The 22,994-nt window shown below is 42.5% G+C and overlaps 1 protein-coding gene across 5 annotated transcripts in view; it reads right to left on the bottom strand.

Moving 5' to 3' along the window:
• Window positions 1–897: 897 nt before the first annotated feature.
• Window positions 898–22,994, bottom strand: part of ABHD4 (abhydrolase domain containing 4, N-acyl phospholipase B) — a 73,026-nt gene continuing 50,929 nt past the window's right edge. For all 5 annotated transcript variants that reach the window (XM_078644858.1, XM_078644860.1, XM_078644863.1 and 2 more), the window contains 2 exons: window positions 11,324–11,510; window positions 898–3,906 (listed from right to left, as the gene is read on the bottom strand). In XM_078644858.1, coding sequence (XP_078500984.1) covers window positions 3,817–3,906; window positions 11,324–11,510 — 277 coding nt within the window. In that variant the 3' untranslated portion in view covers window positions 898–3,816. The remainder of the gene's footprint in view (window positions 3,907–11,323; window positions 11,511–22,994) is intronic.

Here is a 22,994-nt window from a genome sequence, read left to right as displayed (position 1 = left end):
CCCACTTGACTCAATACTATCATACACGTGCTGCACACTCACTGCACTGTTCTGGGACTCACATAACAGCAGTACTTTACGCAAGAAGAGCTAGTTTGTTTGCCTCTCCTTGACCTGATACAGAAGAAAAAGGTCTGTTCACATCGACATTTTAACGAAACACAGTATGCTGCCACCACCTCTATATGTGATGCTTCTAGGGCATGAACGAAATGACAGCAAGCTTGGTGCACACTTCCAGGTCACAAAACAGGATCTAAACCTCAATTACCAAGAATATGATTAGGTCTCTGCATATACACCAAATTTGCTTGAAGTCAGTCAAAATAAAAGTCAGGGAAGTGGGTGTGAGCAGCTCCATAGTAATGAAGGGAATCCACAAGCTATAACAGAACATGCCTATTGCTATGACAGGTGAATCCGAGATGTGTGTGGGGAATAAGGTTGTAAACAATATGAAATTTGTGACAATGTATTTTAAATTAACGTAGACGTGTATCAAAGTGTTTCATTTGCGGCTGTTTACTATAAAATAATAAATCTAATAAAGAGATTTGTTACATATAAATTAAAAGTCAGGATACCAGTTTCAATAGGCAGTCAAGAACGGAGGACAGGTGTATACTCCCATTTACTATTCAGGGGGGCATTTCCATCGTCCTCCATGTCTGTAAAATGCAGTGGCTACATGGGCCATGTTGTAATAAGGACCCTGGCTTGCAATGATGGCAGCATAGTTGTCAACATCTTTTAATCACTCATCTATTTCTTTGGAACTTCAGTTTTAGAAGCTTATTGTTGCAGTGTCCCACAGATGCGGGCACATCTCCCAATACCCACCTTGGCAAAATACCATGCCCAGTCTTTCCTGTCCCCCAAAAAAGTACAACAAAGGACTTTATTAAGAACAAGTGTTTTATTGACATAAAAAAACTTGGCATCTCGTGGTAGACAAAACGCGAGTTCTTTGAAAATAAAACATACAAAAACAGTCACAAACTTCAGAACATTTGCATATTTTCTTTATGAAACATGGAATACAATTAGTAGTATATTGGGAGTGGGGGTAAATGCCCTTTGCATTACTCAACAAAAAATAAGTTAGCAGCTTCTATTATAACTTTACAAATATTTTTTAACTTGAGCACTAATTATTTGTTCCATAATTTTAGTACATTCAATGAGAGCAGGGGCTTCACTGACAAAAGACACCATAGTGGGGACCCCCCCGCTCACCACTGACAAAGCTGGACCAGAGAAACTGAAAGGTTTTAGTTGGGTCAGAAGTAGAGTAGAAACATTTTCTTTAAAAAATGTGCAGTGACCATTTAGGTCATGGAACTCAAACCCATGACTTACAACCTACTGCTTCGCTCTTAGATCTGAAGAAAGGGATCCTTTTATTTGGCATATACTTGAACATGCAATCTACAAAATCTTAATTTACACCCCAGTACAGAGTTCTCATAAAGAGTGATGCTTCAAGCATCTGCTGGTTTATTCGAGATTGTAAAAAACGTACCACAGCTATTTCCTTCATTCTAACTGCCCTTCACGCTCCTTCCTTTCTTGACATCCAGGAGAGAGCTGTTAAAATGGACCTCTGTACAAAAGACCAACTGCAATGACTAGGTCGAGTGCTCAGTGGGTTAGCTGATCATATACAGATGAAATGCCCACTTATCAAAATCTTTTAGCAAAACTCTAAAATTTGTCAATCTAAATTCTGAAGAGTGAGTCAACATACCATGAGTCCGTTATCTTACCTCAACTAAATAAAAAATGTTTTGCCGCAAAGTGGGAAGGCTCCCGTAGGATGAGCCCAAAGTGAGAACAGTTCTTAAAACTAAGATTCATTCAAACCTTGCATTGTTTGTGCAGCCTTCCAGACACTGCCTGTTTGACTTTTTTTTTTTACTTCCAAGGCCAGTAGTACTAAAAGGCTAAGCAGGTCACAATATGTGCGCTTTATGACTCTCAAGCGTAGAACAATACTTATATGCATCTTTTTACACAGGTTATATTAAGAAAAATAATAATTATTATTATTATACTAATAACTATAATTCAACACAGGGAAGAATGCCATTCAAATAGATAACCGTACAGAAGCACACAATGGAGTGGCACAGCATCTATACACAGAACAAGGACAGCAGCTTTTTTGGTAAACTGGATGCCATGTCTACCAGAATAGTAGTTCTATCATTCATCAACAGAAGCATTGCCATCAAACCATGATAAAACTACTCAGAACTTTTCATGTAATTTTACTATGGCAGTATCAGTAATTCCACATGCAAACGTTTAATGTATTGCGTTTTGAAACTACTGATCATACCACTTGGTGTTACATAAGGGTAAATAAAACAGTTTTTCCATGATTTAAAAATATCGTGTAGTGTTCAGGTGACATCTTATTGATCCCAGTCAAGTGATGCAACAGGGTGACTCTTTAAGCAGTAAGTAGAGGCATTCTCGATTTCTATGGGCAGAACATCTTTATGGGGAACATCACTGTGCAAACCACGATGCTATTTGGCAAAAACAACAGCCCTCTACAGTTAGGAATGGTTAATTATTACAAAACTGTAAAACTTTACACACATTCTCCAGGAATTATTTTTTTACTGTAAGTAATTTCTTTGCAGCTTCAATGCCCATCTCAAAATGAAGATGTTTCAGATATTGTAAAGGTAAAAGGCAGATCTCAGGATTCTCAATTCTGAAGTTTGAGAGAGTCCCTTTTAAATGATTTCATAAATCTCACTGCGCTCATTCATTCCAACAACAAATATTGAGCCTGAACAGTCTCAGTTGGTGATCCCTTCTCCGTTTTCCCACAATAGAAATCAATCGAATTACTTACACAGGTATTTTCCTCATAAGATCGAAATTTTTTGCTATTGATTTAGGTTGGACAATTGCATAGGAAGATAAGATTTATTGCAAGATGTGATATCCCAAACAATGGGACTAATCTGGGTACATAACTGCTGTGCCACATTTCATTCCCCATGTTAAGTCATTTATACCTGGTAATCTTCTTTCCTATCTTTTGAATGGCAGCAAAGATGTATTATGGCATCACACTGGCCTCATAAGAATAATAACAAATGTATCTCACAGTATCTTGCTTCAGCCATAAGAATTAAAAATGGTTTTGTCCAGTGCAACCAATCATTATCAACCTTTGCCCAGTGGATGACACAATCACACTTTTAGCTTTTATGTGCTTCTTAACTTGAATAATTAAAATGTCTCAGAGGAGATAAGTGACATTATTTTAGGAAGAATTTTAAGGGATAACTTACTCCACCTTTGCCTAATGTACATTTCTTACAAAACCAGTTTTAGAGCAGGGATGTTTAAATGATTTAACAATTGTGTAGACATGTTTGTGATGGCATCGGCCATGTGAAAGGGAAATGAAATGCAGGTCCAAGGAGCGAGTGTGCATTAAAACAGAAGCAAAAGTTCAGTACTGTGTTGGGCAGATGTTTAATAAGAAGTGAGCCGCATCCCACCCAGCTTTGTCCTGCAAGTGTCCCAAGAGATACACCATGAGATTTATGTTCATGTTGCGTAGAGCGATTTCATAAAAATCTAGATCACCATCCCTCTCACAGAGCTAGTTAGGTGAATGTTTAGAGGAAAGTGACCAGAAAGACTAGTTTGGGGATTCTTTCTTGTGCCATGTGCATTCAGGTGCCTCTCCCATAAGGCAAGCCATAGACCGCGTTTTCAAGAAGCACTCTAGGTTTCTTTGTTGTTCCCTGCTTGAATGTTTGTGCTACTGCTGAATGGAATCCAGGGTCAGTCCACAGCCTCACAGATCTCCTCCACAACCTCATTAAATGCCTCTGGCTGGTCAGCGTACACATGGTGGGAAGCTCCTTCAATGGCCTGAGGGAAGAGAAGTGGAAAAGGGCAGACCAGTCAAAACAAAGGCAAAAGATTATATGAACACCAGAGTGTGCCAAAGCTAGAAGCACACACAACATCTAATAATCTGACAAATCTAAGCACAACTCCACAAAAACATTGAGGGCTATCAATACATGTGGGACAGAAAGCAAGAGAAGAAACAGTCACCTTTACCATCGTTAGGCATGACGCCAAGAAAGCGCCTTGAAGCACGGTTGAAAGCCTTTTTCTGCAAAGAAAATCAAATCACAGCTACCAATAAATGTTCCGTCTCTGCTACATCCAGAAATGCCATTACTGCATTGTGTTAAATTGGTCTTTTATGGTCTGTAAGCACTTCTGCTAATAGCAGTCAGTTACCCACCATAACAGTGGTTTTGCAGCTTTCAATCTGCTATAAACGGGTTCTTTACATATTCCTGAGACTGATTAGTTCTATTCTTAATAGTTAAAAATGCTTTTAAAGAAAAAACAATACAATAGTCCATAATCAAACTAGCTGTTGTTAACCGATGCACCCTTATTTTGGATTCAACCGTAAATAACAAACTAACATTTTGTCCAATTAAAGCTGCCCAGATCCGTGTCTCATGGAGAATTTTAGAGGAAGACAATACACTCTCTGGCTAGAACAAAATGCAAACCCTTGTTAAATGCATCTAAAATACTTTTCTACAGCATCTTTTTTTTTTTAACAGATTTTTCATTGAGGAGCAACCAGTGCAAAATAATAGTGCTGGTCATCTTAATAAGAATAATATATGGCTTAAGTATCTTCTGCCATAAGGATATTGCAGCACACTGAGGAGTTATGTGACCATATGGGAGTAGCAAGGCCACATTCTGAGTTCCTTTATAAGGTCATAAAACTTCAAGGTGACAGGCAGGATCTTTTTAATGTACAGAAGACGGTATGTTACTCCTTATAATATATGCTCACAGATAACCCTTCCTGCAAAATGCTTAAATCTTTGGTGCCTGATCTTTCGTGTGAAAGAGTTATTATATTTGCAGACATGAAGAATAAAAGTAGAATCTGGTGGTGAAAATAAAAAGATTAAAGGCAGTAATTAGTTTGTTGCAAAAAGTTATTAGAATTCGTTTAATGTAATTTAGATTTAAAAAAATGCTGTGGCACAGAATGTACACAAATATGCAGGGATTACATTGTTCAATTAATGATCTATGTGAAAAAAACATGTTACTATAAATATCTGGTTTCTGCTGATCAATCTTCAATTGAGAAAAATTAATCAGAAGAATTTTAAAAAGAACAAGTCTAATTTTTGTTGCTTGAACTGCAGTTGTGGCCTGCTTTTCACCTTGGCTGCTTGCTCTGACAGCAGGCATTAGGACGTCTTAAGGCAACTGTAATAACATAAATAACAGTTCCGCATTTGTGCTACTTGTTAGGTTGAGCCTAGGCAGCGTGCATGCGCTGACTGGAAGAGCTGGTGTAAGCCATATACGGAGTGTAATCCCGCCTGCTGCTAGCCATTGGGCCTCTCCAGCGTTGCACTGCATTCCTATTTCCTTATTGGTTGGCGCTTCCGAGACAGATTTACCAGAGTTTCCCCATCATCCCTAAATCTGGACACATTCAAGGCAAAACACACCAAAAATGGAAAGTTTAACTATAGATCGCCTGAACTCTAACTCCCTTAATCAGACTCCAACCCAAAACGTTTCATCACAATATCCCCACATTCACCTCATTTTATTCAACTACACACTGAATACAGACAACAATTATCTCACATTCTCCATCGTCTACAAGCAATTCACACAACCTCAGAAGGGCAACACACTCCACCACACACTTGCATACAAAAATGTGACCAGCACGCCCAACACCCAGTCACAGTAGCTGACCAGACCAACATAACCAAGAACCAGGCAGAAGAAAGTACTTTATCTGTACAGAGTACCACGTCCTCAGGAAACTGCACCAGAAAAAGTCATGATATCTTGCGAACACAATGACAGTCTCCAGTAGATGCATGAAGAGAAATTAACACAACACAACAATCCACTAGTTGCCGTGCCCAACAATACCACCATTAACACTGCACCACGTCAGCAGGTAAAGGAGTACTTACCTCAGTCACACTAAAACGATTACCATTCAAACAACAATGATCAACATCATTACGTGCAAAAATAAATAGCACACAACAGAAGACAATCACAAACCTACTCAGTTGTACCATGCAGCTGTCAAATTTCCTCATTCGTACAGAAAGGCTGGTACCAGAGCACACTCTGGCGAAATGTGTGGCTATCTTTCACAACACATATGGTACTACACTTCTCCACCTTTTTACTAAACTGGGTACTTCCCCATGCAATCTATAGCGACAGGATACTGCTCTTCTCCCGTATCGCACCGGCTGAGTACTCCCCTTTAAACTTCCTATGACAGGGTACAACAATTCCCCAACTTTGCATACCATTGTTTAATGTCCACATGCAACCTCTAGAGGCCGTGCTAATTATCTCCAAATTTGTTAGCATGGAATACTCCCAATTACAATCTCTTCCAACAAGTTACTACTTTTTCCCCAGCTTGTACCAACACATGTGTACTACAATTGTACCTCTTGAAATGAGGTACTACTGTTCCCCACATCCATGACACTTGGAAATGCACAACCAGCGTGTATCTACACAACAAAATGTAAATGGGTACTACATTGTCTTCCACAAACTGTAAACTACACTTTATATTGAGTCGAAAGTAAATGCTCACACGGTACTCACACAACCACCTACAGGTTAGATGGGTTACAATTCAAGCTTTCCAACCTGCCTTGCAGTACTAAGCATTTTGCACACCACAACCATTAACAAACTGCAATTCCCAAACAACGTAAACCAGCTTACACAGAAACGTACTAACCGAACATGGATTACCAATAAGATGTATATGATACACATCAAATGCACAAGAATAACAAACCAAACTGTTCCCCAACCGTTGTATTGACCCTCTCAGATGGTATGAAACAAAGCATATTTGTTTTACAGAAGCACAAACCAAAATGTAAACTCTACGAATACCCAACAACCCCACCGAGTAATTAACTGAATGTCCTATTTAAACACTTCAACTGGACAACTGCCAGGCAGGCAATGTTTAAACTTCCCATAACATCAGGAGACACTTTTCTCTCGAAAACCAGTCTAATTTCTAGCTTGTATGCCTTTGGTGATCGTCTTACTTCTCTTTTTAACAGAAACTGGAGGCCTTGAGTAGTCTTTTGTCAACGTTACCCGACATGTACCTATTAATTATCGAATTGTCACCCTCCTTCACGAGGTCAAAGTCTGCATAGCCAGCACCTTCACTGTCACCAAGGTCTGAAATTCAAGACATTGGTGAGGCTCAATATCGAGCAATTTGTGCTGCTATGCTTCCAATCACCGTATCCTCTTGTTTCAGCAAGGATTGACTTGCACTGTAGAGGATACTCGACATTTGGACGTAGCCTGCATCGGCTCCCGGTCCGCGCGCTATCCGGCGGGCGATTGTGGCGGCCCTACATGCTGCACCGATTCCACGGAGCAGCCTAGCGCGGCGGAACCTCCAGGGCACTAGCGGCCGTTACCTTTGGCTCCCTGGGGTCCCATGGGGGCTACCACGAGCGGACTTTGCAGCTGGCCCCGAGGACACGATGGCGGTCGGCGAGCCGCGGCGAAGAGCTGCTGCCGGGCGGTCGCTGCGGTGCTGCCGAGATCAGATGGAGGCACTGCGACAACGAAGATACAGGCGGTAAGCCCCGCAGAGAGGGCGGAGGTGCGGTGCCCGGTAGCAGCATCGAGGTGACAGGCTCGCTCTGCCTGACCTTAAGATGGCGGCTGCGGGGATTCCGCGAAGCGCTGCGGCATCCTGAGGGCCTCTCCTTGCTTCCCCCTACCGGCGCTGGAGACATTGGGTGCCCTGGGGGAGGCCCTGGAGTGGGGTCGAAAGAGCGGTGCCCCGGTGGGCATTCCCACGTGAAAGGCTCTCCTCATGCCTGGTTTCAAGATGGCGGCTGCGGTGGTCCCACGAGGTTCTGCAGGGCGCTAAGGGCCTCTCCCCGTCCCCCCCTTGCTGGCGTTGGATGCATCGGGTGAGCGCCTTGCCTGCTGATTTGCAAGTTGCTGCTCTGCCCCGATAGTTACAATGCCTGCCTGACTCTAAAATGGCGGCGGTCGGGACATAATACCAGCGCGATCCCAGAACTCTGACGAAAATACAATCTCTCCTGGTAAGTTGCTGAAACATTAACAGAATAAGTACTGAGCCTCATTTACTGGGAGAGCCACTGCAATACAGTTTGTTAACCCAGCGAGGGGGCAGCTGAGGCTGTAATGATGTGACCCAACTGCTACGTATGCTTCGGGACGACATTTATGCATCTTCTTAGAGTGGCTCAAGGCAGAAGGTTGAAGACTGCGCAGAATTAAAAGGACAGGTGACCATAATAACCGCTCGATCTCTGGTACCCGACTATCGTCATCTCTTGCGATGGCCCCCGCGTGACCACTGCTGCGGCTGCTTGCCAAGCTGCCAGCCTCGGGCAGCAGCGAGGGGACTAGACTCGGTGTCGATCCCTGAATGTACAGCTGGGTGTCATAACTGGTACCTCGCAAGGGACAGCTCAGCGGCACTGCATGGAGAACTCCATTGTGGCACCTGTGAAGAAACGGACCGGCTTTTTGAATGCCTCGCAGCAGATCCATGGGAACCTTTACTAAACTACCTACCCCCTACCCCCTCCCTGCTCTACTCCTCTCCTCTTTCCTGCTACTAACCTTTACCCTCACCGGTCCTTGCCCTAGGCCCCACCCTGCTTACCTGTGAATTTCCCGCGTCATTTGAGAGCTAGTTTTTTTGTCTGATGCCCGATGGAGCTACCTGGTTTAGCTATAGGGGAGACAGGTCGGGGATTCCCTCCTTGGACGTCACCTACCCAGTCGGTCTTTAGCCAGACTTCCTTTCGTCTCTCTTGTCGTCTCTTCCCGCTTCCTCCCTCTACTTATATCTCTACTTCTCTCCTCTCTCAATGTAGTGAGACTGAACTATTTTGTCTGATGCCCGATGGAACTACCTGGTTTAGCTATAGGGGAGATGGGCCGTGGATTGCCTCCATGGTCGTCACCTACCCAGTCGGCCTTTAGACAGATTTCTTTTCGTCTCTCCTTGTTGTCTCCTCCCCTATCCTCCCTTTATCACCTGCCCTGTTCCCTCCCCTCTATGCTCCATTTATTTTGCCCCCCATGTTATTTAAATGTGTCCCATTGAGACCTAGCTATTTGGCCAAAGCCCGGTGGAGCTACCTGATAGCTATAGAGGAGATGGGTTTTGGGACTTCCCCCTCGACCGTCACCTACCCAGCCGGTCTTTGGGCAGACTTTCCTTCGTCTTTCTGCCGTATCTCCTTTCCATCCTGTTTTTCTGTGAACCTCTTCCCCAGACACCTGAGACCGAACTTCTTTGTCTGATGCCCGATGGAGCTACCTGGTTTAGCTACAGGGGAGATGGACCGTGGATTCCCTCCTTGGTTGTCCCCTACCCAGTCAGTCTTTAGACAGACTTCCTCTCGTCTCTACGGTTGTCTCTTGCCTTACCCTCACATTCTCACCTCACCTACCCCCCACTTCTTTTCTCTCTCCTTTCTCTCCTACTGTATTGCTGATTGTTTGATGTATTATGTAATTGTTGATCTTTTTCTGTTATACTGTTAAACCACATTGTTTCACTTCCTTCCGTCCCTCCTGTTGTCTCCTCCCACATCCTCCCTCTATTGATGTCTCCCCTTCTCCCAATTGTACTGAGACTGAACTTTTTTGTTTGATGCCCGATGGAGCTACCTGGTTTAGCTATAGGTGAGATGGGCCGTGGATTTCCTCATTGGTCTTCACCTACCCAGTCGGTCTTTAGACAGACTTCTATCCGTCTCTCTGTATTGTCTCTTCCCTTTTCCTCCCTTTTCCCACATCCCCTGCCCCCTCCACTACTTTTCTCTCTCCTTTCTCTCCTCTCCTAATTGTATTGCCTATTTTTGGGGATTTATTGTGTAATTGTTGAACTTTTTATGTTACATTGTTGATTCTCATGTAAAGCGCTCCGATACCTCCGGGTCTAGCCAGCGCTATATAAAACTCTTTAAATAAATAAATAAATAAATAAATAAATAACTTGTGCTGCACATCATCACCAAACCTTTGTCCACCTCCTTGACACAGAGCTTGCAGGAGCGGTCATCTCCTCTGGTCGCTCCACGCTGGCTGCCATGAAATATGTGGAATCCTCCCAGGCAGTTTCAAAAGGCATGGACGATCCTGTGCCCGGTCAACTTTATTGATGCAATACTACTGCACATTCACCAACTCTCCTAAAGTTACTGTTGAACGCATTACTGACTGACGTTCCATAGCTCAGTTCAGAGTTTTGCTTACTCTAAATGAGATCTCCTGCCTCTCCCCACTGTCGCCTGAGTGCTGTCCTTATAAGACTGTCTCCATATCACCGACCTTAAGCTCAGGCTAATACACTGGAACGGATCACCTTAGTTTATAACTCCCCCCCAGCTGGTTCCTTGTCCTTGCCAGACTTTGCCCACCCTCCTCACTGGGCTCCTTCTCCCCAGTAGCCTATGTTAACACCACTTGCCAGAAGATTTAATGGTGCGCACCCCATAACTATTCCTCCATGTTCACAGACCCATTGTCCTTCTCAAAACAGGCCTTCTCCCTACCAGAGATGGCTCCCAACTACCACCAGAGTCTTGCTCCATTTGTACATAGGTCATTAGCAAGTTGTTGCCAAAATATGGAGGTTGAAGGGCAGGGTTTTCATGCAAGGGTTTTGGACGCTTCTGGTAGGTGCTAGGTTCTTTATTTCATGTCAGCCCCTGAAGCCAAAAAAGCAGGTAGGTCCTGTCAGGACCCATCTCGCCTCCAACTACAAGCAGTATCAAGGAGCCGGAGGACAATAAACCAACTGTAATACACCACCACAAAATCGTTGGGGCTAATGTGCACTTTACAAAATGCAAGTCATGTTAAACAGACATTTAATGCCAAACTTATCAAATAAAGAATGTCTGGAGAAAAGTGTGTCGCTTCAGTCATAGACCGCGCTCTACAGAGCATCTCAAAATGTTACACTTTAGATAAGGATCCCTTATTAACTCTCTCTCAAACAGATTTACATAAAGTATATACATCTCTGACATCTCTACGTTCCAGAACGCATTTATCTTAAAAAATAAACATGCAACGCTAATCAAGTGACAATTCAGATGAAAATAAGAGGCTTTTTAAGTCGTTTGTCTTCACATCCACCCCCAATGCTCCCCTCCCTAAGTTTTTTTGTTGTTGTTTTTTTTTTTTGTCCCTCCAGACTTACCACAATATTGACATCAGACTCCGGCCTCTGCTGCTTGACTTTGTCGCCTGTGGTCTGATCAATCCAAGTCTCAGCTCCATAGACAAATGAGATTGGCAAGTGCTTCGGGATCTGATGGACACGGTTCATCATGGGTCGCTTGGCCCAGCCAAATTTCTCCATCATGGTCTTGAAGGCTGTCTCTCCACTGTTGGAGAAAATAGGGAAAGGGGAAATGTAGGTAAGAAAACCCACACTCATCTTTAAATCAGAGCCAAACCCACACCCACTTTTTTGACCAAGCGAGTAGGTCACCCCAGCAAGTCAACCAATTAAAGACATCGGCAAGAAAAATAAGAAAATTCTGTAAACCAAGTAGGAGTAGCTATCATAATGGCACTATGCCCAGATCTTAGCTCCTAAGTGTCTTGTAGGAGCAACATCTTTTAGAGCAGTGTCAGTGACCTGAAAAGTGGGTAATATGTCCTAACGTAAACAAAGAAAATTTGCCATTCTTCTCCCAATTTCATTAGGAAAAAACACACATGCATGCTTTGGGTAAAGTTTGGCTGTTTAAAAAAAAAATGTAATATGAACAAGGGCAACCCACTACGCCTGGTAGGAACCTGGGCTAGCATGTATATAAAAGTGACAGTGGCTCTTTAAGAATTCATTCTAATACCAAAATGAAGAACATTTATAGTGACATAGTTATTAATGCAATGAACTGAATACAGAAGAGCGGCTAACTAATAAACCAATTTTAACCATCTGAGAAGTATAAATTGATATGTTCCTCGAAAACAGACGTTAATCATTATTGTCTACAGAGATTACGCAGTGAATAAATAATAGTGAGAAAACTATAATAGTGATTGTTGGTGTGTTTGTATGCGCAAAGAAAAGAGCTAGGTAGGGTTATGATATGTAGCATGGGTACACAGCTGCGAATACACCTTATAGTATATTAGTTTTCATCTTAGGGTTCATTTACAAGGTCATCGTTTGGACGAACATCAGTGCGAAGCACATGGGTACTAGTGTCTACACACTGGTGTCACTCAAGGAATGTAATACGTGACCAGATGGCAATAGCACCAATTCGGTACAAGGAGAATAGGAAGTGGTCTTAGTTTTGGGAGAACTGTCAGAGAGTAAAGACAGTTACAGCCCGAACCATCACGGTCTAGGGCTGTCTAAAGGCACCATACCGCCTATAAAGAGGTCTATGATTAGTGGGATAGGTAGGTGTAATTCTGTCTGACCATAAAATCCTTTTTGCACCCTATAATACATACATTTCTCTGTATCAGACAGGACCACAGCCCTTGCTAAAACAATGTTAGGTGTATTTTTGATCAATAAACAAAATGCATAGAATGAACGGTGCCAATTGCTCAGCCCTACATGGGAATTAAACAGACACCTGGCATCCACAGGACCACTAGGAACGGATGCCCAACATTAACCGGAAAGGACAGCAATTTTGTTTTGCTACTGTTTGCCAAATTATCATCTGACTTGCAAGTGCAAGGAAGTTTCTGGATATTTTGTTTGGGATCAGCCAGATGAGCGGACATCTTTCACGTTGTAAAAGACAAAATTAAATCTCAAGGCAAAGTTAGCCTGCAAACTAAATTGATTTCTCATTGGTTCTAGCTGGAGTAATCAAATAATTCCTATTGCAGTCTTTTTCTTTACCCAAGCGTGGTGTTAATCTCCAAGTCGTTATTTACATGTGACGACAACAGACTAGTGGTGTGCTGCTCACTCTAAAATCAGGAACCTCACTTAACCAAACTAGTGTTCCTTGAACATTAAATAGCTTGAAAAAAAGAGAAGGCGTTAGGCGAAACAGGAACAGTTCGTTTAACAAAACAGTGCAGCCGGGAGCACAGTCACAACCATAGGGTCTGAGGACGGTCTCAACTTTACAATTGTTCTAGAGTAGTTTTTATACAATTCACTGAATGTCATAAACAGTTCCGGCATTACTTTTTTGGTAAGGAATGTGATCCGATGTTTGTGGAGTCATAAATTAATCATTTTGCTACAAATTCCAGGTGGGCCTCGACCTTGCATGGACGCAATGCGGCCAGTGGGTAATGTGTCCAGATGTCCGACACGGGGAGAGCATGATCACTACATGTGCTGTGTGTGCTGTATCCCGATTGGCTATGCGTTCCAAAATGAACCCCTTGCGTGCTGCTGTCAGCCAAGGCTGACGGAGCCCCGCCCACCCTTTAGAACGCCCGCACCGCGGCAGAAAAACAGCCGCGGTTAAGGCGTTAATGTGACATCTGACTTTATGGTGTCTGGGGAGCGCACACACACCTCTCTGGCCATGTGTACTTCATTGGGACCAATCTCCATGTACCACTGTGGTGTCGCTGCGCCCATCTGTGGGATTGATCTTGGATTTCCCATACACGCATTTCTCTGCAGGCTCCGTGCCACGTCACCTGTGAGCTATCAATCAGTGACCTCGGGCTTGGGTCTCAGTGCCTGCCTGACTATATATTTCTGAGTCAGGGTTGACGTGGAGTTCATAAAGAGCAAATTTCTCAACAAAAGAGGCGATCTCGTCTGTGAAAGTATCATTATTCATTTTGACATTGACTTTCTCCATATTAACACTAGTATAATCATGAGTAAATGGTGTCATGTCACAGTGTCTATTTTCACATATCTGTCAAAGTGAGAGCACTTACAAACAAACAGCCAACGTAGCCTTAACATGCTATACAGGAAAAATGCTAATATTGTTACTTTTAACGTCAACTTAATTCAATCATTGTTGCTTGTATGTCCTATTTGTATAGTGCAAACATACAAAAACAGTGGAGCGATTTTCAGGGTCACGGGTAAAGATACACAGCCAGATTCATCAAGCCCAAAACGGCTCGCAAAGGGCCAGATTCTGAGAATCTGGCCCTTTGCGAGCGCTATTTTTGCATTTAGGATTCATCATCCCAAATGCAAAAATCACATTTGTAGAAATCGCTAAATTGGGAAAAATTGCATTTAAGGAATCTCAATTTGAGATTCCTTAAATGCAATTCATGAACCATTTTAAATTTGTGAATTCCCCATCTGGGGCCGCTATTTACCGCGAAGTCTGACTACGTGGTAAATAGCGAAAACTTAGGAAAATGCACTAAAGTGCATTTTTTTAAGTTGTATGTTACACACACACATGTCCTTTGTACATTACCATTTCAGGGGTGCTACAGGCATTCCTTACAAATCGCTATTAAGGACTCGCAAAACATGACAATGATGAATCTGGGGGACAGTCAACAAGTAACTAGAAATGTAGCAATTTTCCGAGATTGGACTGTTACCTCGTCACAATGTAGTGTTCTTTGTGAACTCCCTACACAACACATTTCCACGAGTATTTTTTGCCGACCTGTGTACTTGCCAAGTCGGTCTCCGCACCACAACAAAATACACAAAAAAGTAAAGTATTTACCAGTTTGTATCCATAGTTTAGTGTGTTTTGTATAATGTACCTAGCCATCCCTTCAGCCACATGAGAGCACCTTGTAAACCCGTAGAAATAGAAACCTTCACAAAACACAGGAAAAACACAGACCCAAAGCAGTAGTTTAATACAAAAACAAGCACTGGGAAAGCTGATGGGTCTGGATTTGATATGCTAACACGTGAAAAGACAGGCATGCACAAAGGCTGTTTCCGTGAATTTCACCATTAAATCCAGATTTGTTTGCAGTGAAAATCTTTGAATAATCATGCCATGGTTTCGGGTGCATCTCTGTTGGCACTGCAGGGACTATACTTTTACAGTGCAGTGATTGGACATGGTAAAGAATGTGACGTCAACAGAGACCTACCCTGGTTTGTCCCCTTTCACACTGACAACCTATTCGCCAGCACTGGCATAAGGGCGATGACTGGTTGTTCCATATTCTTAGAGTTGATTAAATAAGACACATGCAGTCCGCGACAGATTGCTGACAACTGGCCACAAAGGCCCTTGCTTAGATGGAAGCAGTAACAACGGGTCGTTTTGTTTTGAATTACAGCTCTGCGTTGGGATACGCGGTCAATGTTACAAACAAACAGGCAGAAAAATAGGGAAAGGGAGACATGGAGAGAGAGAGGGAGAGGGAGACTAACAGACACAAGGAGAGAGCATGAGAGAAGGAAAAAGGGTGTAAAAAATGAGAAATCAAAAGTAGAAAAGGGAAGAACGGACAAGTAGAAGATTGAGGGGTACAGATGTAGTTTTTTTTTTTTTACTATGGTGTCTGTCCTGCGGAATGAACTTACCTAATTTTTTTTACTACTCCTAGAAGTAACGTCTGGTGTAATACAAACCACAGCATTTTTGTAAACTAGCACATGTTTATCTAGTCCGGAGCATGCAACTGCCCAGTACGATATTTATTTGTCTGGGAGTAACTCTGCACACTAGGAGGGCTGCTACTAAAATATGGATTCTGGTCTCCCAGGCAGTAGTCAACAGAAGCTGCTGACAAATAAAACAAATACATGCATTTTAGAACAAGAACCACATATTTTGATGGTTTACTCCACCCTATTTTTCAAGCAGAGAGCACTGTTTTTTATATTCTTTCAAACAGGTGTGCAAGTGTAGACAAAGTAAAAATTACAAACAGTTGCAAAGATATAGAGCTGACATTCACTGCATGCACTATGCACAAGCAAGAGTATGCTGTGAATAAGTGCCTGTCGATATGTGTGCGTGGCTGGCTGTATTTCTGCATGTGTGTCAAAATGGGAGAGCTACCACTCAGAACATGGGGAGAGTGTTCTGAACACCAATAGCTTAAAAACGATATACACTTATATCACATTACTCGAATAATAATTACAATTCCTACATTAAAATTCTTGTTACATAGCACAATGTACCAACATGACAAAGACAATTTAAAAGAAAATATAAAAAAAATGTAAACAAAGGGAGAGTGTTTTTACGACCAATAGTGCATGAACAACTACAATAGGTCACTGAACATGTTCTTTCACGTCCAGTGACACTTGAAGTGGGAGTGTATTTTCTTACGTGAAACTAATTGCAGGGTCTTATACATTCTCCCCCTATGTTTACATTGTTTATGTTGCCTTTGTCATATTGGTACATTGATTGTGCTATGTAACAAGATTTTAAATGTATGAATTCTAATTATTATGTAATTAAAGCCCTCCATGATTTTTTTCAAAATCCCATGGCATCGAATCAGTTTGAGTGATGTGATGTGAGTGCAAATAGTTACATATAAAGGGGAGTCTTTAGTTATTTTCGGTTTTGTATTTCTCCATACACAAGGTGCATCTCTGTGGCCAAGCACTGTAGAAGAGTAGCATCTTCTATGGTTCTCAATGCTTCTTTCAGTATTCAATGTAGCGTAGACCTTCTCCTAGGAGCACTGGATTGCCGCACTTCGACTACTGTTCTAGTTGAAGAGCAGTATTTCCAATCCTTGAAAGGGGAGGTATGAGGCACCACCCAAAAAAACGGCTATTATCATCAACCGTGTTGCGTTTGGGGGAATCTGTTGAATGTGGCTGGAGAGCCATACAACAGGCCTCGCCTCTATTTTTAGGTCGAGCTTTAGCAGCAGCGCGAATGCGCTGCTCGCTCTGCAAGGCATGCAGTAGTCCAGTATGGAAAAACAAGCTTCCCTCACTCTCCGCCCATATTTTTCATTGCCTTCTGTGTTTGTCCTTCCTAAATTCTGTCTTCTGATTGATAATGAGGCTTGGTAGTCCCGCCTTATTACGCCATGTCGTCATTTGTAACCTTCCATGGCTATTGGCCCCTTTACTTTTAGTGTTGCATGAGCAATCTTTTCTTTCCATGACTTCTTCCCACACCTCACACTGTCCATGCCTTCTCTCCCCCCTCCCTCCTCCTGTTTCTGCCTCCTTGCCCCTTAGCCCCCCCCTCCCACCTGCACTCCCGTTTGCAATGCAATAGGTCTTGCGTAAATGGAGTCCTATTGCATTGCAAATGCTTGTTCCTTCAGCCCTTCCTTTGCCGTTTTCACCTTGCCTGCTGGGAAACATTTTTCTGTAGCTATCAAAGCATGGTGACCATCTTTTAGTGTAGATGGTCTGCATTTTACAATGTATTAATTACCAATATAAATGTCCTGCGATTTACTTCTTTTTAATGAACTGCTTTTTACATTTTGTGTCCTTTCACTAGACTGCTTGTCGATTTTAGAGGAATGAATCTTTGTATAATGATTTTATTGTTCCTACTTCTTTTTTTTACTCCCAATTGGGATTCAACTTTTTGATATTCATTCACGTTGGATTTTTCCAGTTAAAGAAGGTGGGATAACAAGGGGTACATTACAGAAAAGCACCCCCTACGAATCGGAAAATAACTTGGGATCGTCAAGGTAAATTTAATTGGGGCGGTTATTGGGGGTCGCGTTCAAGCAGGCAAGGAACTATTTTTCGCAGCACTCTCGCATATAACAATAGCTGGCTGTCACTAACAAAAAAGTGGGGCGAGGTTGTGGTACAGAACCAGGTCAGGAATTCAAATATATGATCCAGATATATAAGTGGGACCAGGAAACGAACCACAGAGCTTAAATAAGTTTACTGACCCGTAAGTGATTTAGGGTGTGTTACCAATTCTAGACAGGAGGGGGCATTCAAATGAGTTTTGTAGTGCGAGTTACGTACATTAACTTTCATTTCATGTACTACTAATATCAACATGCTATAAAAATAACACTCATGCAAACCAAAATGCATACACTCTTGCGAGCTGTCCAAAAAGTCGCAGAAATAAACGCCATTAGTCAGGTCCATTGAAGGCAGTTATTTGCCTAGCTTCCTTCTATTCAAAAACATATCTTCATTTGAATTATTTGTTAAATTTTGGCTGTGACACCGTAAAACACTGCCATAGATTAGGACTTTTAGACTAGTAGATGACTCAACTGAGTATGTTAATTGAACGACGTTTCCTAGCCTGGGCGTGAACATTTCATTTCATACTATTTTATCACTTTGGCCTAAGTCACATTAGCTATTTGTACATGAATAGGCGTGAATAGCACATAATGATCTTTGCAGTCCAACCGGATTATGATCTAAAATAATTAGACCATCCATATACAGTTGGAGAGGGACGCGCTGATCGCCTATTTTTGGTAGGAAATGTTTTAACCCCGGACGATTCAAATCCAGACAGTGTATAAAATGGGCAATAAAGGGGGTCTCTCTCTCTCCCTCTCTCCCTCCCTTGTGTGTCCCGGTCTGGTTATGTTGCCCTTGGTTTGCTGCTTGGGCTTTAGAGTACAAGAGCGGTGAAAGGTTCACCAGCGCAGTGGGGGTTGGCACAATCTACAAGAAGAAAGCGACATAAATGAGTGACCTGTAGTGGTAACTGAGGATTGCCACAGCTATTGTGTCATATAAATTTAATCCAAGCATAATCCATAACAGGCGACCAATGCCTAATAGTTTTTAAATATGAATAGTGCACTTAGGGCAGCAGAGCAGCTCTGTTTGAAACCCCAGCATTTCTTTGATTGTTACGGGTGCCTCCAAAGCGCTCGTACATCTAATGTAAATTTGTTTAATGCACACTCTTCAGTGAACCTCAATTCTTTCTCACGCTGTCCAAGGCACAGTTCCTGTCAGTAGCAATTGTTAGAGTTCTAGTGTCTGCATCGCCTCAACATCCTGTGATTCTGGGCAAGTCCCTTAATCTTGCTGTGGCTAAAAAATAAATGTGGCCTTCTGTAAGATAAAGATACGGTCAAGATAAACCGGTGGTGGTCATGCAAAGGGCTGCAACATGGCGCTTGTGCTATATAAAACTAAAAAACAGTTTAAAGCACCATGACCCTTAAATCAAATCTAAATCAACAGAAGGCGAGTCAGCAACATAGATTCTGTCTGCAAAGTTATTTTTTCTGGTCCAGGTGTGATGGATGCTCAAGGCTGGGTTTTTCATCTGAATGCTGGGACTTGGAGTCTTGCTTACTCCATTATAAAACAGGACTACAAGTCTCAAAATTCAAATTAAATGACCAGGATTGAAATAGCACATCACGGATGGAACCTGTAAAGTTGGAAGCTATGAAGACTGTATTTCACGTCGTTTGAAATCACTTTATACTACTGGTATTTGTACAGCACTTTCAACCTTTGTCATGGCACTGTACCACTATTTTCATCTGTGCAAAACTAAAGAGGCCATCATTTAATAATAGGGGATATTTTATTCACTCTATACTTTTGACAGGAATTTGTGTAGGAATGAGCAGTGCTCTTCATAGTCCCATAACATAACCACATGAACTCTGGCAGACGAATGATTCATATTAATGACCCAGATGCGGATCCTGAGAGCATATATCATGTGTCAGTCTGTGTCACGAAAAACAACTGAAGAGTTTAACAAATTTGCTGTAGAATGTTACTTCTGAGTACACTGAAACCATGGAAATATCACACATAAGCAAACTGAAAACTTGGCAGCTATGGCCCAGAGCGCTAAAAATGTAAATTGAACAGTGTGTGTTTTCTTGATGCAACAGGAGATCCTTTCCCACTTATCTTAGGAAGCAAATCCATGCCGGGTTGCTTCTACATTGCATTTTGATGCTTACAGCTTTACTGAGTTCTTATTTGATTCTGTACCTTAACTGAGCTTTCACTTTGATTTATAAACTAATTGATTTTGGCTATGTGAAATTATTTTCTGTACGACTCAAATTCTAAAATAGAGCCATTAAGATTAATACTTCCCTGCAAGGGAGAAACCAGAAAAACAAAATACTCCCCACTCAAATCATACATCTAATCTCACACCGAACAGTACAGGTAAGCAAACCTGACCCTCCCTTGAAAGGTTCTCTTCACTCTTTTATTCTACTTCCATCCATTTCAACATTCTAACTAGTAAATCTTTCATTCATCTGTAAATATCTTCACCTTTCCATCCATGCATCCTTTCGTCCATTCATATAAGTAGCCATCCTTTCATGCAACCACCAATCATTATATTCTTTCATCCAGCCATCCATTCTTTACCAATCCATTCTTTCACTAATCCATCCTTTACTCTTCTCCATCTACCCCTTCATCATACTTCTGTTCATTCAACCTTTAACCTATTGATCCTTTCACTCTTCCAGCTATCATTTCACTATTCCCTCTGCCCTTACTTTCACATTTCCGTCCTTCCTATTACTTTTTCTCCTTTATTTCATTTCATGTTTCTTTTCTTCTGTTCTGGCTTTCCTCTATCTACCCATCTTTTGTTTCTCACCCTTACTTTTTCTTGCTTTCCTTTCTCTTATAATGCCCCCCTTTCTATTTGTCCCTTTCTCATTATGTTTCCCCTCTTTTCAGCATTTCATCATTTTCATTTTAGGTCGAGCCTGTAGCAGCAGCGCGCATGCATTGCTCGCTTTGCGAAGCATGCAGTAATGGAGTAAGGAGTGGAAGCTCTGCCCATGTTTTTAATTGGCTGATGTCATTTCTTTTGGAAATGCTGCTGTCATTGTCTTTCGCAAATGCTGCTGTCTGATGATTATGAGGCTTGTTAGTCCCTCCTTATTATGGCCATGTCGTTATTTGTATCCCTCCATGGCTACTGGCACCTTTACTTCGAGTTTTGCATGGTAAGTTTCATTTAGATTGTGAGCACTATTTTCTTCCTGTGCCGTCTCTCCCCCCCCCTCCTGCAGTCCGTGCCTTCTCAACTCCTGTTCGTGCTTCCTCACCCCCCCTGCGACCCCTGCCCGCCCGCACTCCTGTTTGCAATGCAATAGGTCTCGCAAATGTTTGTTTCATCCAACTTAAACCCCTGGATAGATAGTCTGACTGATGGATAGAGCACACATTATAACCACTTTAAAAAAACATAAAATGTAAAAAAATAAAATTAAAAAAACCAACTGTCTCAACAGATTATGGTCAGGAATTCCAAAACACTGGCAAGAACCTGGCCTCGCAACAAATCAACTTCTCCCTCCGTATAATAAGAAGACAGCTTTTAAGCCAAAAGTAAACTGTATAAATAACAAACCTGCTTTAGGTACTATGGAAGCTGCCAGACGTTGATGATTATAAAATGATCAAGATGGCGGCCCGGTAAACGTATTGTGATTGGGTTTCCTCGTCTTACACCACTTTAAAGAAAGACAACAAGAGCTGTGATCTCACTTCAGTTTTTTCTTCTTCTTAGCATCACGAAAGAAGCGCCTTAATAAAGTGTGCTCTGAAGTTGTGACATTCCGAAAGACAGTGTAGCTAGTATCATAGGTTTCAGAGTTAGAATCATACTGACAGCCCAGACTGCAGAGTCGTTTCCGGACGGAGAATGTGAGCCATATTCCCTAAGGCACGGCGGTCCTTCTGAGCCGGTTGATAATCACCATCTTATCAGATGGCCTGGACCAATGGAGCCTCTTGGGGCAGGAGGGGGAACGGTACCCGGTGCTTGAAAACACCATTATTTCAAAGGGCAATGAGCAGAAAGCAAAGGAACCTTTTCCAGACTTGGGGGTCTCGCCCCCAGTCCGGAAGGGGCAGGCATAGCGAGCCAGTCGCCGGTAAAGGGGGGCACTGCTTTGCAGGCCCTCTGCTTTATGCCCCACCGTCCTTCAAAGTAGAGCAAAAGGAGGACGATGATGATCTCCTTCTGGTCGCGGTTAATGAGGCGGAGAAGACCCTGGCCCCCACCTGTTACCAGGCTTCAGAAAAGCAGGATGAAGTGTGCTCTGCGGAGAGGCCCTTGCAGGCAGGCTCCGAGACCCTGCCAGGGTTCGATCTGGCGGCTGGGAGTGTCTGGATTTACCCTACCAATGTGCCGATCAGAGACTACTATTTCAACATCGCCCCAGCACCCTGCTGCAGAACACCCTGGTTTGTCTACCCACCAGTCTGGGCAAAACCTTCATCACAGCTGTGGTCATGTACAACTTCTACAGGTGGTATTTATCTAGCAAGATCGTATTTATGGCCCCCACCAAGCCTCTAGTGGCCCAGCAGATCGAAACCTGCTACCATGTTATGGGTATCCCACAGGAACATATGGCTGAAATGACTAGTGAGAAAAAGTTGTATTGTATTGTAGTTTCTGGGTAACTATTACTACCCCTATGTGGTGTGCCGAAGCGCTTGTCCACGCTCGTAGCTCGCAACACCGTCTGGGTGTGTGCTAGAAAGAGTGTTGCTTTTGCTGTGAGCCTATGTGTGAAGTGTTTCTATGTATAGCATGATGACCACCGCACAGTTGAAGTGTTATGGGTTGCAGGTAGAAGTGGTCAAGCCAACAAATTATTAGCAGGAGCCAAGCCAGAACCCAGCCAAAAGTATGACTTGGCTCTTACAGCCCATGCATGAGCCTAGCCTTGAAAATGTATGCCATGTAAATCATACAACTAACATCATGTAAAATATGATATCGTTTTTTTTTTTAATTCCAAAGTTTTTATGTGGAGGCCTTGATGGTAATACCTCTCCTAGCACTGCACAGAGAGGTACTTATTAAAAGTGATAGATTTTAAATATGAACTTAGAACCATTCCTACCCCCGCCCTCGCCATGGCAACAGTGCTGTTAGTGAACTAAAAGGCAAGAAAGTGGTCATGGGATAACTGTATTCCTAGATTCTTATAGATAGAGCAACATCATAATTTATTAACTCAATAATGGGTTT

This window comes from Lissotriton helveticus, chromosome 5_1, assembly GCF_964261635.1.
Source record: "Lissotriton helveticus chromosome 5_1, aLisHel1.1, whole genome shotgun sequence".
NCBI lineage: Eukaryota > Metazoa > Chordata > Amphibia > Caudata > Salamandridae > Lissotriton > Lissotriton helveticus.
Note: the sequence above shows the minus strand (reverse complement) of the source record. Positions and strands in the feature narration are given on the sequence as shown.